This window comes from Bacillus rossius, chromosome 5, assembly GCF_032445375.1.
Source record: "Bacillus rossius redtenbacheri isolate Brsri chromosome 5, Brsri_v3, whole genome shotgun sequence".
Lineage (NCBI taxonomy): Eukaryota > Metazoa > Arthropoda > Insecta > Phasmatodea > Bacillidae > Bacillus > Bacillus rossius.
The window spans coordinates 10,013,240-10,038,604 of NC_086333.1; the positions used below are offsets into that span (position 1 = coordinate 10,013,240).

The following is a 25,365-nucleotide window of genomic DNA, read 5'->3' on the forward strand; positions in this document are numbered from 1 at the left end:
CAGAAGAAATGAGGCCGGTCAATCCACCCACCACAGTGCTGTTAATGACGGCATTGATACGCATCAAGGACGGTGCAGGTCAATACCAAGTGGTTCGTGCGTTACTAGATAGTGCTTCGCAGTCTTCCTTCATCACAGAGGCGTGTGTACAACGGCTGGGACTAAGGCGACATCGTACAACTGTGAGTATTGCTGGGGTTGGCAACACTTTTATCCCGGAAGCCAAGGGATCAGTTATTTGCGAGATTAGGTCACACCAATCACCAAAACTTCACATCACCAGCAAGGCATTAATTCTTAAAAGAATAACCAAGGACCTACCATCAACTAAGATTGCCACTGGGAGCTTAGTGCATCTAGATGGCCTGCCGCTGGCAGATCCCCAGTTCTCTGTGCCCAGTGCCTTAGACATGCTGCTCTCTGCGGAGGTAGTGGCAGAAGTAATGACAGGTACTAAGATTCACGGACCGCCTCATGCCTTCCAAACCCTATTCGGATGGGTACTGGCAGGCAATGCTCCATGTGCACAGTTCACTCAGCAGGCATCAGCATCATTACTGGTACGCACTGACATGTCACTAGACCTCGCTCTTCAACGGTTCTGGGAGGTTGAAAATCTCCCTAGTAAGACCTTCACATCTAGGGAAGATCAGATCTGTGAACAGCACTTCCAGGAGACTCACAGGCGTGACAACCAAGGCAGGTACATGTTGAGGCTTCCATTTGCACGTTCAGCGGACCTGTTGGGTGATTCATTCACAACTGCCCTCAAGCGATTGCAGGGGTTAGAGCGTAAACTATGTCGATCCCCCCAGTTGCTTCAGCAATACCAGCAATTCATGGAGGAGTACGAAAGCCTGGGTCATATGTCAAAGATTGGGACATTGACACAGGATGCTGACAGCAAGGTGTCTGTATCGTTAAGGGCGCATGCGCATAACCAACCACTGTACATTATACCACATCATGCTGTGGTCAAAGAAGATAGTTTAACGTCTAAGATACGCGTAGTATTTGATGCATCGTCGGAGTGACCAATGGACCCTCCTTGAACAAGTTGCTGTTGTCTGGTCCTAAATTGCACAAGGAGGTTGCTGACATAGTGCTGAATTTTCGAACATCAGCAATTACGATAACAGCTGATGTATGCAAGATGTATCGTCAAATCGTAATTGATCCTGAGGATAGGAAGTTCCAGTGTATTTTGTGGCGTAATTCGGTTAGTGACCCCATACATATATTTGAGCTGAACACAGTAACGTATGGACTATCATCTTCACCCTTCCAAGCGCTCCGAACCATGCAGCAGTTGGCAACAGACGAAGGCGCTAACTATCCTTTAGCTGCTCACACTCTGTTACATGATGTGTTTGTCGATGATATTGTGACCGGAGCTGATACTGTAGGTGATGCACAGGAATTGAAAACTCGGCTAGTGGCGCTACTCGGAGCAGGTGGCTTCCAACTTCACAAATGGTGCTCCAATAATGGAAATGTAGTCGGCACCCATGACACTGTTCAGGCTGATATGAAATTTGACATTACAGAGTCGGTGAAGGTGTTAGGAATACATTGGACGCCATCAAAGGATGAGTTTTGCTACAAGGTAAAGGTACCCACTGTACCGAATACCAAACGTGGTATTCTGTCCTTCATAGTTCGATTGTATGACCCATGTGGCTGGTTGGCCCCAGTGATTACAGCCAGTAAAATTCTGCTGCAAGTGTTGTGGACTAAGGGTCTTGGTTGGGACGACCAAGTTGACGAAGAGATCTTGTCTGAATGGGAGAGCTTTACAGCAGTGTTACCATTGTTGTCTCGGGTACGAATACCCCAATTTATTCCATTGCAAGAATTGGACGTTCAGTTTCACGGGTTCTGTGACGCGAGTGAGAAGGCCTATGCTGCAGTCATGTATGTTAGGTGTGTGACAAGGAGCGGTGAAGTTACTGTGCGCCTGCTAATGGCAAAGTCAAGGGTCGCTTGCTGCACACTTGTTGAGTAAGCTATGCTTACATGTTTTGGCACTTTTCCAGCCCAAGGTCAAGACTCCAGCATTGCATGCTTGGACAGACTCAACTGTTGTCCTAGCTTGGTTAAGAATGTCTCCACACAAGCTGCAGACATTTGTAGCCAATAGAGTGGCCAAAATTCAGAGTGCTGTGCCGCCAAGTACCTGGAAGCATGTTCCCTCGGAATGCAACCCAGCTGATGCAGCTTCTCGTGGATGCTTGCCAGTCCAACTGCTGGAGCAGTCTTGCTGGTTCGGCGGTCCTGGATGGCTGTTGCAAAAGGAAGAACATTGGCCATCACAGGCGATGAAACACCACGGGAGCATTCCCGAACTGAAACCACCCTCAGTTGCAATATTGGTTGCTCAGCATGAAAAGAAGTCAGAGGACCCTCTAGGTCTTATCCAGAATGCATCATCATTGAGTAAACTTCAGGCTGTGACAGCATGGGTTCTGCGGGCGAAAGCAGGATTCCAGAAACAACAGTACTTACAGGACACCATTTTAACCTTCAAGGAAAGGGAGGCTGTTTTAACTTACCTGATCAAAATGACCCAATTATATTTCTTTAAGGATGCCATCACTGCCATCAAGAAAGGGGAACCATGTAGCAAGAATATTCAGGCATTGGCACCCTTCATTGACTTACAGGGAGTCGTCAGGGTGGGCGGCAGGTTACAACATGCCTCTATTCCTGAGAGGACGAAGCATCATATTCTGTTACCGAGAGTTAATTTTGATTCACTTTCATGTTGGCCACCTCCATGCGGGCCCACAGACGACTTTGTGTCTGACACGGCGTCAATACTGGATAGTCTCTGGAAGAAGTCTAGTTCGCAAGCTGCTTCACAAGTGTATGAATTGTTCCAAGGTGAAAGCTACGGCTTTGAAACCACTCATGGGCGCACTACCAGTCGTAAGACTTACTCAAGTCAGAGCGTTTCTCTCTGTAGGAGTTGATTTTGGAGGACCATTTCTCACTACCCCAGTCAGAACACGAAGAAGAGTGACGTATAAGACCTACATGTGTTTGTCTATATGGCCACTAAGGCGGTACATCTTGAAATGGTGACTGATCTTTCTGCAGACGCATTCTTAGCAGCCTTGAAACGGTTTGTCTCACTCCGAGGAACTCCCACGGAAATCTACTCTGACAATGGTACAAACTTTGTGGGTGTCAGTAACCACTTGAAGGAACTCTACAAGACTCTGTGGTCAGGCGAGCCTCGACAGCACATTCTGTGTGAAGCAGCTCAACGAGGTATCAAATGGCACTTCAACCCCCCTGCAAGCCCTCACTTTGGGGGCCTCTGGGAGGCGGCTGTTAAAATAGCAAAAGAACACATGAAGCGAGTAGTAGGAAACCTGCTTCTTACCCTAGAGGAATTTGTCACACTGCTAGCACAAATATCAGTGGTGATGAACTCTCGGCCACAGTGTGCGCTGTCAACAGACCCTGAAGAGTATGATGTACTCACTCCAGGTCATTTTCTGGTTGGCGAGCCAATGACTGCTGTGCGAGACCACGATTTCATGAATCTTTCCCTAAATAAGTTGGACAGATGGTAACTTGTTACCCGCTTGCAACAGACAATGTGGAAACGGTGGAGTGTGGAGTACCTCCACACACTTCAACAACGTGCTAAATGGACCACCCCAACACCTAACGTACAACTAGACCAGCTGGTTTTGGTCCAAGAACCCAATCTTCCTCCACTCAGATGGAAGACTGCGAGAGTCACAGCTCTCCATCCAGGCCAAGATGGGATAGTGCGTGTTGTCACACTGAAGACTCCTCATGGGACATTTGTGAGACCAGTGGCTAAAGTTTGCCCATTGCCCATGAACTAGCCTTACTAGTTCTTGGCTAGTTCACATTCTTGTTAGGGATGCTGTAGAGTGGAGTAGTTTTTTTTTGTTTTTTAGATGTTTACCTGGTGATTATGAAAATACTTATTTTCGGTGGGCGGAATGTTGAGGGTTGCTGTGTACTTTTTTTTAATTGTGCGACTTATACAAACAGTTATTTCTACGATTGCGTGAATAGTCACATCTTCCAGTTGTGAACAGTGTGGAATATTAATGCTAATAGCAACAAGCTTGATAGTCAAGACTTGCCCGGGTTTTGGTTGATAAGCTGGAAGAATTTCCTGCCTTGCATTTCTACGTGCTTCCTCTAATCAGCTTTAGGGTGCCGTGTGTGTTAGTGAAGCGGGATGATAAGAGCGAAGCTCAATGATAGTTCTAGCGCGGTAAAACCTCTAAGTGCAATGCACTGAACTGGTGCGCAGTCATCTCGTTCCCTTCAGATAACTGTGAAATTTGAGCGGTGACTGTAACATTATATAGCGGAAAAATAAAGATAAAGGTGTAATGCATTTCCCTCTGATACTTTCAAGAAATTTGTAACAGGTTTTTTACACCTAAAACTTCGAAAACATGCCTTTTAGCCATTTTATCTGCTCTAAATCATCTTGATCCAATATCAAACGAACCAGTTGGGCATTAAAAAATTCTTAAATGCTTTTCGTAAACAGACTCCAGTCGGATATCTAGTGTAGTTTGGAAATCACGTAGGTTTTTCGTGGCTGTGCGCGGCACACGACTGTAGTTGCCATGCGTCACGCGCCGAGAATGTTGTCCGGCAGGAAGGGCGAGTATAGTTCATTTGCGGCAAAAATGAATACTTTTACGGCACTGCTAAATTTTTCCATTAAAGAAATTTTGAAGTTTCAGTGATTTCCCAGCAGAAATAATGTTGTGTAACTAACAAACAAATTGTATCAAAACAATTAACGGTAAATGGCTGTTGCAGGGCCCTTAAAAAATTTTCATTTTACCAGAAATGGACTATGCAAACCTGGCTTTCGTCGCACACAGTTTGGAGAAGGGGAGGAAGGATGTTGACAGTTTCGCATGCCAAAGGACGTTGAGGGAGGAGGGGGAGAGAGACACGATGGTTTGTATTCGTGGGAGGGATGAACCTTGAAGTCTGGACAAGGGAAGGAGAGGTAAGCTGTACGACATCATGCATCAACTGGTTGGAAGGCAGCTCATATTCTTGTGCTCATCTGTCATCCAGACTAAACAAATTGCAGTTTGTAATTGAGGTGCTGACAAACGATATATTGCCAGAATCCGTTGACAACATTTTGTCAACAATGAGAACTGTACATACTGCAGAACTGAAAGAGAAGTTCAAGCATACAGCAAATTTGAGTCTGCTGAAACTTAATGAACTGATCACTTGTGATCCTTCTCGGCATCTGTTTACAAATATTGGAGCACTTTTTGACCCTCAGAATATGGGAAACATTTTGTGGATGATAAAGAATTCTTACAGCACACCCAAACCCTACCTTTCATCAAGCAGGTACCAAAGCTTACTCTAGCTGGCAGATATGTAGCCCCGAAAAAAATTGTCGCTGAAGAACAACAAAAGCCACATGTGAAGCACATCGACGTGATGGAGATTTTGTGTCGAATGAAAGCAGATTACTCAGAATTTGCAACAGCAGCCTTGAAGTTGCTCTGGATACCAACCTCAAATGTCGATTCTGAACGGTCTTTTTCAACATACTCTTTAATTGTTAGTGACAGAAGAAGATCGCTGAAGCCAGAAAATGCAGAACTTTTAACAATGGTAGCATTTTCTTAATTTTTGTGTAAAGGTGTGCATAGTAAAACTTTCTGTAGTTTCTTTTTTTAATGTGTCATCCAAAAAATTGGAACTGTGATGAGCGATGGTACTTTTTAAGAGAAAATGTTTAACCAGAACATTAAAATGTTGATTACATGTGATTCTAAACAACACAATATTTTTTATGTCACAATCGTGAAATATATTGTGTAAGTACCATGAATAGCTTAAAAAACCCGTATTTTTTTAAAAGACGAAATAACGACGAAATGTTTAAATGATGAAATCAGGTTCAAAATAAAACCATATAATCTTGGCTCTAGTGATGACTTACAAAATTACAAGTTGTGATTCAGGAAAGAGTACTTCTATATTGACACATTGTTCCAGTGAAATCTAAGTGTGCAACTTCTAGTGATTCATCTGAGAGTGGAAAATCTGTATCAGGTACTCAACTGTTTTAAAAAAAAAAGTGAAGTGAAGTGAAGCAAGCAAGCTTTAGTAGCTCACAAGCTGCTACAAAGAAGCAGAAACTGGATGGGACTGTACAAAAAAAAGTGTACTTCAATAATAGTGTTTCATCAGCAAAATCAACATTAAAAACAATTGCAGCGTTCTTTCACGCGAGGAAAATTGTTCATATTTTTGTCTACACCATCAAATAAAGCATTCTGTTTGTTTTTAGTTCATGTTACACCTACTTTCGACAAAGTTAATGTATTGTTGCAGTCAGCATCACCACAAATACATATTTTGAGAAAGTTGCTTTGCGGCCTGTTGCAGGAACTGTATTCAAAATTTGTAAAACCGGTGGCAATCAAGAATAAGCCACTACTTGAAGTTAGGTATCATCAACTTGAAAACCAGAGACAAGATTCAGAGTTAGTTATTGGTTGCCCTACTTCCAGAATTGTTGACTCACTGGCTGATACTGAGAAGCTTGAATTTTACACTGCAGTAAGGAAGTATTTTCACAACTGCCTGTGATTACATCCATCACAAATTTTCGTTGAAGAATGAAGTTGTTGAAAAAGCAGAAATTGCAAAAATTCATGATATTGAAAATGCTGCCTTAGCTAATGTTAGGTATTTCATAGATATGTTTCCTTTTATATTGTAAGTGAAAGGGAATGAGACGGTTGACACTGCAATGGATGAGCTGCACAAACAGTTTACTGCTCTCCAGCTAGAAGACATCTCTTCTCTTGTGAGTACAAACAGATGAGCGTGTTGATGTGAAATGGGCTTGGATATACTCCCAAAGTTTGACAGTAGCCAAAATAATGCTTTCAATACTGACTATCCCGCACAGCAATGCGGAGTGTGAGCGCGTGTTTAGTCTTGTGAAAAAAAATAAGACAAAATTCAGGTCACAGCTTTCAGTCCAGTCCTTGGAAAGCATGCTTGTAATTAAGTGCAGCCAAAAAGGAGTCTGTTATGAACAGCAGTTTTCTGAAGAATTCTTAAGAATGGCCAAAAAAGCAACTGCAGCATCTTTATAAAAAGAATAATCTAGGCAATTGTGTGTGTGTGTGCAGACTTTGTTTTTTCATTTTTGTGTGTTTTTTTTTATACTTTTGTTTATTTGTGCTTACTTATACTTACTCAGTCATATCTGAAGAAAACATTCATGTCTCAATTGGTGAGTGTATTTGTACATATCAGTTGTATCCTACATTTAATTCATTGCAAATTAGGAATTTTGTTTACTGTATTAAAAAAAGTTAATATTTTTCTGGCAAGTAGTTTTAATTAAATCCTTTGTGTATATGGAGCATGGAAGTTAACTGATATCAGTGTATATTGTAACAAAGGTACACTCAGTTGATTGGTAGGGTACCACAAGGAACGAAGTTTTTTCTTTGATGTGATACTACGCAAAAATGTTTCCATAATGGTAAATAATGAGCATGATTGTTGGTTGCAATGTTAATATATGTTAAAACGATTACGTACATAATTTCGATTGCTTGAAAAAAATGTGATATCATGAAAGTTTATTAATTTTTCAATTGCCGCGAGCAGTTTACGCGTGTTATATAATTTTTTATGTATTTTACTAATTGAAGTTTTCAAAAGTTGGCAAGTCTGCATATACGTCACTTAGAGCCCGAATGCCCTTAGATGCCACAGAACACTCAAACCGGTTTCACCAAAGAATATTTATATTGCTCTAACTTTCATTTTACCCTCCCTCTACTGGTAGGAAAGGATGAAGTTTCATGGTACCAGGAATGGTAAACTGAACCTATTTGTTAAGTAGTCTTCTGTTGCGATGTACTCTTCTTGTGTAGCAATTTAGTACCCAAAATGTTTTCTGTAGTCATTATTGGTCTTCATATGACTTTTGAATACTTACATGTTCTGCCAATCTCTTAATGGTGCCTCCAATACCATCACATGTGCTGTTACAGAAAAATGCAGTTCTGCATAAATAAGAAAGTCTTCCTTGTGGCTTACTATCATTATTTTTGTAAATGCTGTGTGTTAAAGTTGATAAACAGCCTAATAATAGAATGCATATAAAAATTCTTATCAATTACTTTGTGTGCAAGTACTTGAAACATCAATGTTCGTGCTTTAGAGTGGTTAAAAGTAAATAAATGAACAAAATCGGTACTATTAAAAACCTGCTCTTAACGTATATCACAGATTTATGCCTATCTCATGAACCCATAATATTCCCAAAATTATTTGTAATAGGTAAAATAAAAATGGTGCAACCAATTTTTGTTAATTTTTAAAAAAAATTTAAAATTTGTGACCTAAAAAAAACAACAAAATTTTGGATTGTTCATTTTTTAGTATTTTTTTAATGAAGCAACCCCTATCGATTTGTACGTTGAGTCCATTAAAAAATGTTTTAAAATGGGACAAATTCAAACTTTCTAAAATCAACCGTTACCAAAGTAAAAGTATTTTTCTTTATCAGAAACATGCAGAATTTGGGTTAGTTTAAATTTTGAAAATTAATTAAAAAAACTTTCACTTAAAACATATATAAAAAAATTTATACTTCATTTACTTTTTGCTGGAAAATAAACAAAAAATCATTGAAATATAAGAGGGTCAAGCTGAATTTAAATTAAAACTGCTGATTTGGCATGGAAAGACCCCGGCCATTATTGAATGTCACTTTAAATCTGTGACAGTGCAACTTCTAATTAGTTTGTAATTTGTGCTGTGCTTACTTCAAAAACCCTGCAAATCGAACAGCTTTAATTTGAGTGGCCGGTGTATTGTTAATATTTTATCAAATTTTAGTTTAGCTTTTGATGTTTTAAATTGGTTAAAATTTCACATTATTCCTACTGTACAATGCTGCAGATCTAGAAATTTATGTAGGGATAAAAGTTTTTAACACTATGTATAGAAATTGGATGTTTGTACAGTTTGCTCTAAGCTGAAATGCATTGGTCAGATCATACCACATTGTCTGTGCATCATTTGTTGCTGAAGGGATGTTGGTGTTTATTGGTGATTCCAACGTATGTTGCAGGGACGACTCTCGCTCCCACTCCACTAAGCGGCGCTGGATCCCTCCTTCAACTGTCAGACGAGATGCACTTTCCCAAGAAAACAAGAATGATCTCATTTTCCGCAAGGCAAGTCCCCAGTGTCCAAGTCCAAAGCAACAAAAGTTTCTCATGTTAATGTTCAAATAAGTTACTGAATGCATTTTACACCATATGTACACCTGGCAAGAAAATTGAGAAATGTTAGTGACTAGATAAGACAAAAAAAAATTAAGATGCTGCTGTTGCCACTGATGCAAATGCTGCAGCAGCGAGGCCTGCTCACCGGTGCATGCGCGTGTGTTCTAACTAGATCCTTACAAGTACCTTTTTATGTATTTGAATGTACAAATTGTGAGAACCATTAACTTGTAAAGAAAGTCGGGTTGTTTGTTTTTAATAATAACTATTGGAGAATTGTAATTAATGCAATGCTTGCTTTGCATTGTTCATTACTTCTTGATTTAAAATGGTTTTGGTTAGAGCTTTTCTTATAAAGTTTTTGCAGATATTCTGATATTGGTTTTGCTAATATGCTGATTTTTTTTACAAATACAAGGGACACACCATTTATAAAATAAGTTACAAAAGCAGGCATCAGTCTAGTTTACTTTTTTTTCACTAAAAGTCACTTTTGGTCACTAAATTTTGATTGAAATTACTTTTTGCCAGTTACAAAGTGCTACATATATTTATTTAACATAACATTAATCTATTTTTAATATTTGTTTAGTTTATAATCTTCAATAAATCATCCATTTGGAAACAATTAGCAAGCAGAGACCATAACACGTCTACTATCAAAGCAACTGATGTCATTTCTTAACGTACCATAATTTTTTTGTAATCACTGTGTTATTATAGATCCGTAACTGTGATCTCTAATTTGGTCACAGACCCAGTTTTTTTAAAGTGTGATAAATTTTAATTATTGTAATGATATTCATGATACTTCATTCACACTGGCTTTGTTTTAATGTTTGCTTGATTTAGTGATACTTATCATTTTCCATGCAACGAAAATATCATGAATGTTTTGGAAAATAGGGCAAATAGGAACTTAAGTGAAAGGTTTGTTAGGATTGCTGCATAATTAAAAACAAATTTTTTTTCTTAAATAATATAAATATTTTCCATGAAATTATTGTAGCTGACTTAACCTAACTAACCTTTCACGTAGTGTTATTTGTCTAATTTCACAGAAGCCAGTACACAACCCATTTACTTTCTCTTTCCCTATGTATTTGTTAAATGTTATAAAAAAAAGTGGGATTCTCATTCTTACTATTCAAATTCAATATTTCTATTCAAGAATAATTTGATATTTGTATTTGATTCAAACTAAAAAACTGATATTCACACAGTCCTAGTGTTCAGACTTAAGTTGTACAGCCATATAAATGACAGAGAAAACAATACTCAAACCTTAAATGAACCAGCCTTCAGCAAAAATCATACTAGCAGCCCATGCAGAATGGGGCACAGGACGATATTACCATGGACAGTTTCAAGTCGAGGCATTAATCGTTTCAGCCACACTCTTTAAGTTATTTGAATATACACATTTGTAAATTGACACAGATGGTCAAACTGTAGTGAAGGTTAGCAAAAATAGTAAGAGTTTGCCAACATACTCCGAACTGTCACAATGAAAGTTGTTTGATAAGGTATACTGCGTAGAAGATAGCTCTGACTGGCAATCGAGCTGGCGAGCAAGAAACCGAACAGAATTTACACAGTGGCGATCCCAAACAAAATTGAGACAAAACACAACAAGCAGAACACTACGTAGCGATGCAGCCACCATGCATACTGATGTGAAAAGACTATAGTACTTACACCAACCATGCAGGCGGAGGCACACTCCTAAGAATTTGTAAGTTTAAGGTAAAGTTAAAACATGAATGCATAACGATTAATCAGTAGCAAATGAAATAATGTGAGAGCTCGTGAGGGCAGATAAACCTGTAATGTATACCCATACAGAACAGTTAGTGCACAGGCGCGTGAGGAGGGAAGGGAAACGTCACAGCACACAAGGAAAAAAGTGTGACAATTTTGGTTTTTTTATCAACTACTGACCAGATTTTTGGGAGTTGAACAAACTGTTACAATGTGAAAAACAAATGATTGGACTTTGATATAATAATGTTAATTTCACGCTATGAGTTCTATGATGTTAATTTCACGCCATCAGTTCTATGATGTTAATTTCACGCTAACTATCAGTTCTACTACCATTCAGATGTATGATATATCTGATCAACTACTTTAATAACTGATATCTGGAAACATGGAATTATTTTACCTTTGTTATATGGGCACCAATCACTTTCATAAACTAAAAATGAATCAACTACCTGCTATACTCGATGAGAATTCTTTGCAATATGGTGGGCAGCTATCGGGAAACCTCATATCTCTAGTTAAGATGATTTTAATCATGACTCATAGAAATGCTTTTTTGGAGAGGGGCTTTCCAATAAATTCTGAATGTATTTTGGAAAACCAATCTGAAGAAACTCTTGTTGCACTTCGGCAAGTTCACGATGCAGTGACTGTGGCTGGAGGTGTTTCTTCAGTGAAAGTTACTAAAGCTAAATACATTCCACTCGAAATGCACATGCTCGCTATGTTGAATGTTTGGAAAAGAGAAAGGATTAAGAAAAAGAGCAGAAAAATGCACAAGTTAACAAGAAACGTGCAGCTGAAGAGAGAAAAATGTTAGAAATGAAAAAAGCCATGTAAATTAATGAAACAATGAAGGAAGTGGCACTAATTGAGGATCAGTTAGTCACTGAGTGGTTGACCTCCCTTGATATTTTCATTTATGTGATTTTGGCTACAAATGTATAATATTGTAGATCAGGGTTGGGTCAGTAGAATATACAGCGTAGAATATGTATATATGCTACGCGTATATTCTACTGTAGAATATGTAATGTAAAATATTGAATTTTCTACATATTCTACATGTATAATACTCATCTTTTTACAGCCTGCTTTTAATGAGTGTCTTTGCGTACATAAATTAAAATTATACGATTGGTTTTCAAATTTACTTATAACTTTGTAGTAATAAATTGATTAAAGTATTCATGAAGGAAGACACACACTATGTTTCATCTAGTGATACTTAACCGAAATCCCATACTATATATACGTATAGATAGTAATGTCGACCGGGGCTACGCCTTCCCTAAGCCCGATGTGCCTCACGCCGTCGCCACCCCTCTCCTCCCACCAACACCCTCTGTTTCAAACCTCCCGCCCCGTGTGCAGGTGTGTGTGTGTGGCGTGTGAGGCTGCCGACAAGGAGGCGAGAGTAGAGTCTGTGCCACGACCCCTTTTATTTTATCATTCAATTATAATGTTTACGTAATTGCTACCTGTCTTTTCTTTAAATAATATTCCCTAAGGATGGATAGATAGTTAAAAAAAAAAAAAAAAATGTTTACAACACTGTATGCGTGGAGAGCAGAAGTGTTTATCCTGACACTGTGGAACACTGGAAAGAGAAGCTACCATCTCTTGTGAGTGAGTACGAACTACGCAATATCTCAATTCGGATGAAACTTGACTTTTTTTTATGTTTTGCCAAAGAAAACCTTGAGTTTCCATGGTGAAATTTGTCATGGTGGGAAGCTTAGCAGTGGTTGACTGTTTTGCTGTGATGGTAGTGAGAAGTTACTGTCCGTTGTTGGCAGAAGTTTGAAGCCAAGGTATTTCAAAGGTGTGAAAACATTGCGAACAAAATATAATGCTAACAAGAAAGCATTGATGACTAGGGAGTTGTTTTCATTGCAGTTGTATGCTGAGATGCAAAAATGGGTGTACAAAATTACAAGATTATTCTTTTTATCGACAACTGTGCAGCTTATACGAGATAGTTACTTTGAGAAACGTTACAGTTTGTTGTTCCCACCAAATTGTATGAGCGAACTGCAACCGCTAGACTTTGGAATAATTCAAAGTTTCCAAGCCAAATACAGGAGAAGGCTTGTTCGAAAGTCCCTCACCATGATTGAGTGTTCTAAAGATCCAAGTTCACTGTCAATCAGTATGTTAACTGCACTGCATTTATTTGCATTGGATTGGTCTCATGTTGACCTCAGAACCGTCTGAAATTAATTTAAGAAAGCAGGGTTTCTTGTTCAGGAGGAAATCACAGTTGAGGATCCTGATGTCAGTGATGTTATGCCAGGTCAGTGGGAAATGTTGGGCAGTAATGTCACATTTGACGAGTTTGTTTGTATTGATGATGGAGTTGTTACATCTGAATTACAAACACTCAATTACATAATTGAGGACCACATTCATCAGAAGACAGATGATGCTAATCAACAGCATGAAGATGGCGAAGAAGATGGGGATGATGATTGTGAAGAACCCAGACCTGTACCTTCGTACACACAAGCAGTACTGTATAAGCAGCTATGGACACATCGTCTTGATACTTGAACAGTGTCAGTGTGAGTGAGCCTGTGTTCCCTCACTTGTATAAATTGGAACAACATGTTGCAAAAGGAAACAAACAAAAATTTCTGTTTCCCCAAGAAATAGCCAAACTTTTTTTGTTCCTAATTTAGGTTTGGTATGTTCCCCCTCCCCCCCCCCCCCCCCCCCCACAACCACCTTTACGCTCCAAGAAAGGATTTCATAACATTTTGTGGGTCACAGTTTCTCATGTCAGTTTTGCTTGATTGTGTACTGTATTTTACTTTTCTGGTGGTTTTATTGTATGTATATATAATGATGAATTCATAACTTTCATTAATATAATGCAATTATTTACACACATGTATTTATGTTTAATCTGACATTGTGCTGGTATGCTAAATTGGAAATTTTTTTTGTTATTGCCATCCCCCTTTTCATACTTTTTCCCGCATCATACACCATTTTTGTGCCCTCCGTTGAAAAGTGTATGACAGGGTTTCTACTATATCACAATCAAAACATCTTATTCCTGTCATGTCTCTAGACTCCTTATTCCAGTTGAAAAATTTGCACCATAAAAATGGCTAGTGATAAATTTCAATAACAAAATACAGTCAATGCAGTAATGAATCACATGTCTAACTACCAATCAGCATATCTGTTACAGTTTTGAATCATCTTTATAAATACTCAGTTACACATATCATACATGATTTTACTTACATTTAAACAGCTGAATATTAACTTTAACTTATAATTTAATAATTACGCTTGTTGCTAAATATACGTCAACATTTTGAATATACAGTAGAGTCCCAATGTTCTGAACTAATTGGGATTCCCCCCTGCATGGATACGCTAGGATTCACCGGCCCGCTCTCAGCAGTGGGCACGCTATGTTACTGCTTGTGGGGTTTTGAGGCGCCCCACACACCTCCGTCTATCAGAAAGCTCGTGGTCGAGAATTGAATGCGACGAGTTGGGTGAATATTAAGTTTTATTGCCGCCGACACGTACACTGTCAATGCATACAAAAAACAGCAAGTACTCCAGCTTTCATGCTGACAAGGACACCACGTGGCCTGGCCTCGAAAGTGCTAGCTCACTGAATAATACAAAATGCTCCGGGGAACTTTATTTAGTTAAGTTACACAGTCTGCCACTGGGGTAGACGTTGAAGGTTAATAAGGTTTTAAATAATTATGATGGCGGATGATTTGCATCATTTGAGAGCAATAGTTGAAGTCGACGAGGTGGGTGATGCATACCTGCTAACTTTTACGGATTATCCGTAAAATTTACGTGTAGAGGCGTTGTTTTACGGTTTTATGGAGCCCAGATTTTTTTTATTGATTTCAAAACTTTTTAATAAATTTAGAAATTTTCTGAACGGGTAATTTTGAGTTTGTAACGACGAGGTCTGTATAAGAGATACAACAAGCATGGACGTGGATACCAAACAAAGAAGAATCTTTGTTCTTGACATCGTCGTTCTCATTGGCTCTTTCCGATGAATCAATAATATTTGCTTGTCCGTTTGGAAAACAAACGCCACTCAGCTCTAGTTTCCAAACATGGTGGAACGTAGCAAGCGGTAAAAATTGCGTAGAAGTTTTCCGAAAAGTTTTCAATATTCTGTTCTTTTATGTTTCCTATATATCTTACACCAATACGAAAATGGACGAGTATTTAAATATATTTTACTAGTTTCGCAGTGTTTTCCATCTATTTATTTTCGTCCATCTGACCATACAGACCTTTGAACAAATGGTATAGGACACGTCAAGAAATATAAGAACAACAATAACTAGGAAGTCACACAACAATTTTAATAAATGTGCTCGAAAGCAAAGAGAAACATGTGTTCTACAGCTCAGTAATTACTGCATGTGATTACATGATTAATAAGTTTCCTTTTAAGAATGAAGTTTTAAATCATGCAGAAGTGGCATGATTGAAGGGAATTGAAAATGCACAATTTTCCTCTGTGCATTACTTTGTGAAATTTTTCCCCATTATCTTGCCTGTGAAAAAAGAGGAAACTTTTTTTTTGGCAATAGATGAACTCCATAAACAATTTACAAATTTGCAGATTGATAACTTTTCGGCTGTTGTGGACAAAGATGTGTCGATTGATGTGAAATGGACAGAGTTGTCACATACACAAGGAGTTGAAGGGGTTTGTAAATGTGACAGAATATCAAGGGTAATGCTTTCCATTTTAAGTATATAACACAGTAATGCAGAATGCGAACATATATTTAGCTTGGTTAAAAAAAAAAAAAAAAAAACAGAATCTAGGTTATCTATGTCAAGAGAAACACTCCATCCAGTCAATCTCTGTTCTCAAATGCTAGAGGTCTGAACCTTATCAACAAAACTTCAGCAGTGTTTCCTGCAAGCAGCAAAGAAGGCCACTTCATCATTCAGTAGTGTATTTACAAATTTTCAAGGTATAGGCTGTAAAGTTTTTGCCGCCCTTGCCTCTACAATTTTCATGTCCTAGATTAATTTTACAATCCAACAATTTCGTTAAAATTGCATGTAAAATAATTTTTGGGTATATTTTTGAGCTAATTAAAGCTCGATCATGTACGATTAATAAGGCGGGGTAATGCATGCTACTTACACAATAATGTACATTTGGTAAACATGAATAAATAATCTTTATAGCGCTTACAAACAGTTAAAAATAATCAACTCAGTCAAGTTATAAAAGTTTGTTACAATACCTTTTTGCGCGATTGTTTGTTGGCAAAATCATTGATGCTATCGTCGTAAGTAATCTTGTTCATTATATACAAACCATCCAGTTCGCAGACTCCATCCAGTAGTAGGACTGGCATGTATGGGTTGATAGTGGGAAGAGAGGAATACATTTTCTATAATTTTGATCTTTTCACTCATTCAAAGTGTCGGGATAGGGCGCAGAGGCCGATTACTGGTTGGGGGGCGGCGAACTAGCTGTTTTACTCTAGAATATGGAAGTTTGTTACACGGATTCATGGAACGTACAATGACAAGGGAGAGGGGTCATCGGCAAAATTAGTTGCAGACTTCTATCTGTAAAACATCAGAAAACAGAAAACCGTCATGCAGAAATCTTTTTGATTTCTATGAGGTAGCAAAAAAAAATCGATCTCCAAATTTGCCACCCTAGGCTCAATCCTACTTAGCCTGCTGCTAAATCTACCACTGTTATTCATTACAAGTTAAGCAGATCATTACAGATTAATTTTTTTCACATAAAATTCATGAATCATTCATCCATCAGTCCAACATTTTTTTTTTTTAAATAAGACCACCTTCATTTTTGGTTTATTGTTCTCAGTGTAAGTTTTTTTTAGTTGTTAACATTGTTGTGCTAAATTTTTAAAAATGTTATTGCAGCAGCACTAGAAGTTATATTTTTAGAGTAGTTTTGCATAAGATTTCGTTGGGTCGAATATAAGGTTATGGGAAAGTCAAGAAATTGATATTGGTTACCAGTACTTAGTAATTGCCGCACATGATTTACGCCAAATTTTATAAATTCTAAAAGTTTTACTGATGGGAGTTTCAAAAAGTTGGCAGGTATGGAGATGCGTCCTACCCTGCACTGAGAACGGAAGAGACTGGTGCGGGCCATGGGTTTCATGGCCGCAGGAAAAGTTGAATTTCCCGTTAGTAGATTGATATAACAGAACAATTAAGCATAACATATTTTAATCCCTTTAAGAATTACACATTAATTGAGACTTAAGTATTACGTATTACAGTTATTTAATTATTAACTACATGATTTAAAAAGATAGTCTCCACTGCTCAAGTTCAGGTGGCGCTGAAAGTGTTCGTGCAGGGTGACCAAACACATGTACTTGTGGGCGTAAGGTTTGAATTAGAGGGTTGGCAGCGGCGTGAGGCAAATTGGGCTTCGGGAGTGCGTAGCCCTGGTCGGCGTCAAACATTTATATGAATGAAAATTAAACACTAAGTAAGATTATATTATATGTGTTTATATGGGCAGCATAAAGAGCCTGCCACATAGGCGCAGTTGTGTCTGTGCATACTATCTAAATTAGATGTAACAAAACTCTGCAATGAACAAAACCAGTGTAGCAAATAAGTTTGCAAGGTTTGTAGGTATTCATTTTTCTAGTTCCAATGATTATACAGAGCATAAGCCCTATGAAAACACAGCTAAATCGTAAAAATTATACTTGACACCTCCAGCATGGTTTAGAAATGGTAATCATGGAGGGTAGTGGCTTATCCGTAAAACTAGAGTTAATTGGGAAAATACTATTTCTGAGTTCAGCGTTATGGTTATAACTAATATATTATTTTTCAATATTTTTCTCGTTTTTAATGGTTTTACCTCACCATTTCCTTGGACTTTATTGCCCTCTACACAATTAAGTATTTCAGAATCGGGTAGGAATTTCGAAATGACCATTTTTTGGGGGAAATCAAAGAACATTATTAGAACTCATATATTCCTCCATTTTTAATTGTTTCCATGGAAAGGTTGTGACTCTTTAATTACCTTATCAAATTGTGTGTGCCTGCGAATTTATAATGGATAGTGGGTAAAAAACAATTGATATTTTGTAGTAACATGCACTTCTCAGTAATACAAATTAGAGTAGGCAACAGCTTTGAGTTATAAGAAAACGATATATAAGTGAAGAAGGAAATACCTATATTCAAGATACACAAGTTAAAATTATATTCAAATACCCCTGTGGGACGGGAATTCACAAAGCTGCTTTTTGCTGAACTTGCATTTATGTTTTTGATAGCTCCTTCAGTTTAGTTATAGTAACCTAACATATTAAGTATAATAAACAGAGACTGTCCATTTAAATTAGGAGGTGATTACTTCTACCATAAATATCTTCATATTCCTGCAAATAGTAGATCTCTTTGATATTAAATTTTGCTTATGTATAAAAATGATCCTTTTGTGTAAAAATGTTTTAAAAAAAGTTTATTGAAAGGTTATGATAAAGTTTTAAAATATATTTACGAGGTATTTATTTATTAACACACTGTTTGAATATCTTTGTACTGTATCAATTTTTGTTTTGTTTTGGTGTCAACAATATATTGTAGTTCAATAATCTCATAAAATGGCTAATTGGGCACGGCTGTGGTCCCAAGATGGCTGGATCATAGATAATTCCTGAGACATTAGCGATTGTATGTATTTCTGCTTGCTGGGTGCTTTGATATTACAGAGATAGTGTGATAATGGGCTGGATATGTAGCTGCTTACTGCACAGTATATTTGATGCAAGTGTGGCTGTATGTTGCAGGTTCGGGGTATTCTCAACAAGCTTACTCCAGAGAAGTTCCAGAAGTTGAGTGATGACTTGCTGCAGACTGAACTCAACTCCAGTGTTATACTTAAAGGTGTAATATTGCTGGTAGGTGACTAATAAGTGGTTGAGGAGTTGTCTTTATAAAGTGCTGCTGTTCTATGCTTGATGTGCATTTTCTGTCCTACAGATCTTTGAAAAGGCACTCGATGAGCCCAAGTACAGTTCTATGTACGCACAGCTGTGCAAACGACTGTCGGAGGAAGCACCTAACTTCGAGCCACCGTCCAGTCCGTGCTGCACGTTCCGCCTGCTACTGTTGAACAAGTGCCGTGCTGAGTTCGAGAACCGCTCCAAGGCAACAGAGGCATTTGAACAGCGCGATGGCCCCTTGGCACCAGAGGAGGAGGAACGACGGCAGCTGGCGAAGCGCAAGATGCTCGGCAATATCAAGGTATCTAATGCATGCTTTTGGACGCCTTCATTTTTGCTGTTCCATGCACTGCCCATGATTATACTGCACGGATCCAATTGCTGAAACCTGATTGTGTCTTCATTGAGGCAGTGCAACAGATGCTGCTATTTTCTGTTATATATTTTTCTGTAGTTCAATGACAGTGTGTTAAAATTGGTGATGTTTATTGTGTTTCACAATGCCTAAGGTCGTATCAGTGTTTGAACGAGCTAAAGAATACGAGCATGAAGGATTCATTATTTTTAATAAAGAAAAGCAGATATTATGTGTAAATTTTGCAATACGGTAGTAGATTGGAAAAGGAAAGATACTTGTGAAAAACACTGCAAACAGCGAGCATCTCATTTAGAGAAGAAAAAAAGTCAAGCATCAACATCAGGTTGTGGAGTCAAAAGGCAAGTGACACTCTAGGATAATATTGTTCTCCATAAACGAGCAAAGGAAATTAAAGTCAAATTTGCAAGCGATACAGGGCGTGCATTTGTTTCTGCAAATATTCCCCTAGAGAAGCTAGATCACCCAGCTATGAGGGAATGGTTAAATTAATACATGAAAGGTAAGTCAAGGAAATGTGTTACGGTTCTAACGTCCTAATAAACACAACTTGATGGGAAAGAGGCTGGAAAATGTGTAGTAAAACCAAATTATAGTAAATTAAAAAAAAAAACTTTTGAGCCTGAAATTTTACATGTACTATAATCATTGTAATTAACTAATTTTTTAGGGAACCCTTTCTTACATGTTTACCAAACTATTTGGCCAAAAAGGCCAATTCTCCTAACAGGAAAGAATTAATTCTATAAAGTTTTATGCAGGAACATATCATAGGCCTATTTAATACTCAAAATGTTTAAATACATAAACACAGACTGTAAAACTCTAGACACTATTTGTGATGTAAAATTTAAGTAATGTGTATATAATCTACTAGTTAACTTATACACTTCTGTAAGGCTTACGCAGGAATCTAGCAATTGCTGTATCAAGTATCATGTACAGCTTTGTGTGTGTATCATGAAATTAAATAATTAGTAGAACAAATGCACTCATTTAACAAATAAAAATTTTTTTTTACTGTAATATACCACCGAAATACTTTTTTTTTATATAAAGCAGCGAAATGAGGCTGTTTAATTTACCATTTTTCATGGGCTCTAGAAATAGTTTATAAGAGGATGAGTATTAGTGTTGAATGTGCTGTGTGTCAGTTTATCGGAGAACTGGGGAAGCTGGAGATCCTGGCAGAGGGCATCCTGCATCGCTGCATCCAGCAGCTGCTGGACAAGAAGAAGAAAGGCTCCAGCAAGGATACGGCGGAGGACTTGGAGTGCCTCAGTCAGATAATGAGGACGTGCGGCCGCATTCTCGACTCTGAGAAGGGAAAGGCAAGTTTTACTTTTTCTACAGATGGGTCGAGTCTTGGTTTATCGAGTCGAGCCGAGCCGAGTTGGGTCAGATTGACTCAACTGGAAAATCGAGTCACATATTTTATCAAGTTCGAGACTCGAAACACGTTTCGAGTTAAGTACCAGCATCGTGACATTATAGCACTTTATTATAGGTTGTCTTAACGTTTTCGCCAAGTCATTAATACAGCAAGAATTGATAATGACCTTCAAACAAAACAAATCCCGTGCAAACCTAACCTTGCCCGCTACCGTGCTACGGCGCTATACGGTACAAGTGCAACCAAACCTAGGCCTACCTTCATTTATGAACGTGACGTAACGTGATTTTTTCGATAGTGGCGACAGTTTATAGGACAAAATTATGTCACATGACCAATTAAAATTAAAAAAAAAAAAAAAAAAAAAAAAACTTGGAAAACAGCACGCACTGTTTTCATTTTGTTTTACATCCTGTGTTTACTTCAAATACGGTACCGCGTTTGTTTGCAAGACACGTCAATGGATTTTCACTGAAGAAAAATTTGTACAAAAACGCACATGTATTAATAATCATCACGTTTATCATGCCCCGTTATAATAACTCTTATAGACAAGAGATTTCCGTAACCTAAATATAAAAACACTATATAATTATTTTATAATATTAAGTAAATAACATCCAAGCCGTGAAGCGTGAAAAAGGGTTGCGTGTTAGGCCAGCCAGCCTTGCATTTTGGAACTAAATTTAGCTGTGCTCCGCTACGCAGCGCTGCGTGTCAAAAACGTTTAAGAAAAAATTACTTTCTTTTTGTTTGAATACAATATAATAATAACAACGCTCATGCATTTTATTTGGCAATCAGTTACTGATCGCCAAATCAAATGCATGAAATATTTTTTTATTAAACATATTGATATTCTTGTAGTTGTAACAGTTCCGGGCGAATAATCTTGCCGCGGAAATTGTATTTACATTGAGAAGTTACGTAGGTAGACGTTTGCAACACTGACTAGTGAAAAGCCAAAAACGGCATACGAATTTCGGCAAAAGTAAATGCTGATACAAATATTAAGTGGATTTTAAATGGAGAAAAAATCGGAACACGGTAGACCACATAAGCCTAGTTTTTTATATTTAAATAACGTAATGATTTGCTAATTAATCATTTAAAATATTTAAATAATGCAGATGCATCTTGGATACACAATTCTTCTATCAATGGATGCAAAAAAAATATAAAATTATGTAACTCGAACTGGCTCGAACTCGACTCGACTCGAAATATGAATTGCTAAACTCGGCTCGACTCGACTCAATGCCAAAAAACCTCAACTCGTCCATCTATAACTTTTTCTACACCACACTTTGTCTTTATACTTTTTGTTACTGTATTATATTATTTCTTTTTTTAACATATTTTCATAAGAGGAACAAAACAATGTATTTGCTAATAAGTCAGCTGTTACAGAAAATTTTGTGCATTCTAAAGTATGACTACAATTGTTTAAATTTTCAACGTGGGATTATTGTTGATTTTGTAAAATTTTTTGAATCTTTTGGAAATAAATCTGTAGACAAAAGGAATGGAATTTGAGCCATATTAAAACTGTATCCATAGTTTGTTTAATGTATTTTCAATTTTGATTTTAATAAATGAAGGGTAGTGGGAAGGGGATGAAGGATGCAAAGTTAAAACTATGTTGGTTGATTGATATCTGTGGTTTTACAAACACAGCACTAAAAATTACAAAATTCATAAACTGCATTAAAACCTGCTTAAGACGTTGATGTCGCTGGATGTAATACCGTTTGGCATGGTGACAATCCCAGCTGCTCAGATAGGTGGTAGAGGGGTTCGAGCCTCGTGGTCTGGCGTTTATTCCAATTAAACAGTTCATTAAAGATTGCTGCGTTTAATACCATGCATGGGGCTATCACGGTCCCGCCTGTAACCGTCGAGGGGTGAAGCTCGGCTCCACAGTCGTCCCCTACTCAGCAATGTTCTGCAGGCTTACATTTCGTGACCCGGGGATTCACTATGTGCAGTTAGTCCACTGCTGTAAGAGTGCTGTAGCCAGTGACGTGATACAAGCGGAAAACAAACACGTGTTACTCTATATTCAAAGCTGACAAAAGACATCACTCTAGCTGTTCGGTGGCTCGCATTTAGTTAGATCATAGAAATGGCAGACGTAAACATGCAAAGTACCATATCCAATCCTGACCGAGGACACTAGGGCAGGGCTGCCACCACTTTGAAAACAATATCCTTGATTGAAATGTGAAATATCCTGTAATATACTTGTTTTGAATATAAAATATCCTGTAAAATCCTGTACATTAAAAAATACAATAAAATATGCAATTTTTATGAAAATTACTCGATCATAATGTACGTAACTATACTTCAATCAAAACAATTCAATTTTTAACACTTTATACAAGTATTTACACATACGTAGCCTACACTTCACCACTGGCAGTATTTAAATATCACTTTTTCAGATGTTTTGCCCTATTCCTCATTTATTCTGTTGGCTGGAATTCTGCCATATTCTTCCTAGAAGAGATATGCAACAAAGCATTTAGCATTGGCGATTCAAGACATGACCGTGCGCTGTCTTGATAAAGTTGGGCTTACTAAATATCCTTTCCACCCCTGCATTGCTGTGTGGAAGAATAAGCATTGCCTTTGCAAGTTTACAAAGCAGTGGAAAACATGTTTTCCCATTAATTTCATACTGTGACACTTTATGCCAGGCCTGCCACCAAATTAGGTTCCTAAATCCTCTTTACAGCATTTAAAATTCCTGTAAAATTTATAGCCGTAATTGACACATTTTATTTTTCGCTGTAATTTTAAATATACTTTGCATTACAAAGCATAATTTAAAATAAAATCAAATGAATGTAAAATTTTTTTTCAGATTTGCCACTTACATTACAAAACTAATAGTTGGTATCACAATAAAATGAAAAATAATTTTAAAATTTCTCTTCAGTATAGGCTTTGGTGCTTTTCTTATTTACAAACTATAAATACATCCATACAACTGAAGTTATTTACAAGTTTAATAAAAAAAATGTATTTCACATCATTAACTAGCTACTTTTTCATGTTCTGTGCTCTTTTCTGCATCTCGTCAGTGGGCTTGAAAGCCAGACCTGCAGATGTTCTCATTGTGCGATGCAACAGCGCATTTAGCATTGGTGATTCCATTGACGATCTGTGAACAGTTTTAACCATCTTGAGATTGCTGAAAACCCTTTCCACAGCAGATTTTCTCCAGTTGCAGCACCACTCAAAGGCATTACTTTGTACAGATGAGTTTCAACAATCTCAGATGGAAAGAACCTTTCTAACACTACAACCTGCCTAGTGACTGTAACATCAGTTGATTCATCAATCATCTGTGTGAAAAATTGTGTTTTCATTGCATAGGTAACATAATCTGCAGCTGATGTACCCAAAGATTGAATAATTATCTGGCTAGTTTTAGTGCGAGAACAATGAAAGTTTCTTGCGATTTCACTATCAGGAAACATTTGCGGGACAAGTTTTGTAAAATTATCACCGAGTTTCACAGATAAATTGTTTTCACAAACGAAGTTCGCCCATAACAGTTCCGCATCAATTATTTTGTTTGGTTTGGTTACAAAACTCGTCAAAGAACAACTCTGATCAGCAGCTCGTTGGTTTTTCGCATGAACGTACGTCTTCAAGCCGCCCTTTGTCACGTTCAGTTCCGAGTTGCAAGTCTAACAAACGGCGGAAAATTCCGTTTTGCCACGCCTCAACCATTTCAATTCTTCCTCCCATTCTTTACGATAACGCTGTTTATAAAGTGACCTGTCCGGCGAAGCCTTTCGTTTTTTCTCCATCACAATCAGCTAAGACCAAAACTACTACTTAAATCACGTCAGAAGTTTGTAAACAAATGCCACACCTAAAACATTGTAATGGCAAAATATACCAATGTTTACTGACGCCATGACACTTCTTAGCGTGTAACTCAACAAACAAAAAACATTTCCCCGAAACCATAGATATTGTACTTCATGAAATGATATGCGGGAGTATATGTTTTTGGTTTGTGGTTAAACGATTGGAAGTTCCGGGAAGTTCCATGGCGCTACACCTAATGTGAGTGTTTGTTTTACTGTTGGATGCTTCTATGGTTTGACAACTTCAAATAGGTAGTTGAATGTAAATATTTACACGAATGAAATTCAAATATGAAACTATCGGCGAAGTTTCGTAAATATCCGTGAATGTCGCCGTTTTTCCGTTAGTCCGTTTTAAGCTTCAAATATCCGTGAAAACGGATAAAATCCGTAAAAACGGCAGGCCTGCACTAGGGTTATTCCATGTCAAATCAAACACCCATTTTACCTCACCATCTCAGATTTTGATGAAAATTTGCACAGCTGTTACCTCCATACAGACTAACAAAAATATAAAATTTTAGAATGATATATCCATCCGTTTTGAATATATTGGTGTGTAAATTTTCGAAAAAACACTCAAAATCGCACAACAGTCATATTTTAAAATTACCATAACTCTTCTCCAAATTAAGTTAGAAAGTTGAGA

The 25,365-nt window shown here is 37.7% G+C and overlaps 1 protein-coding gene across 4 annotated transcripts in view; it reads left to right on the forward strand.

Moving 5' to 3' along the window:
- The window catches only part of LOC134531581 (eukaryotic translation initiation factor 4 gamma 2), a 247,063-nt gene that overhangs the window by 50,526 nt on the left and 171,172 nt on the right, over nucleotides 1–25,365 (forward strand). For all 4 annotated transcript variants that reach the window (XM_063367296.1, XM_063367295.1, XM_063367294.1 and 1 more), the window contains exons 3-6: nucleotides 9,152–9,257; nucleotides 18,905–19,015; nucleotides 19,098–19,361; nucleotides 20,591–20,767. In XM_063367296.1, the coding sequence (XP_063223366.1) occupies nucleotides 19,137–19,361; nucleotides 20,591–20,767 (402 nt within the window). In that variant the 5' untranslated portion in view covers nucleotides 9,152–9,257; nucleotides 18,905–19,015; nucleotides 19,098–19,136. The remainder of the gene's footprint in view (nucleotides 1–9,151; nucleotides 9,258–18,904; nucleotides 19,016–19,097; nucleotides 19,362–20,590; nucleotides 20,768–25,365) is intronic.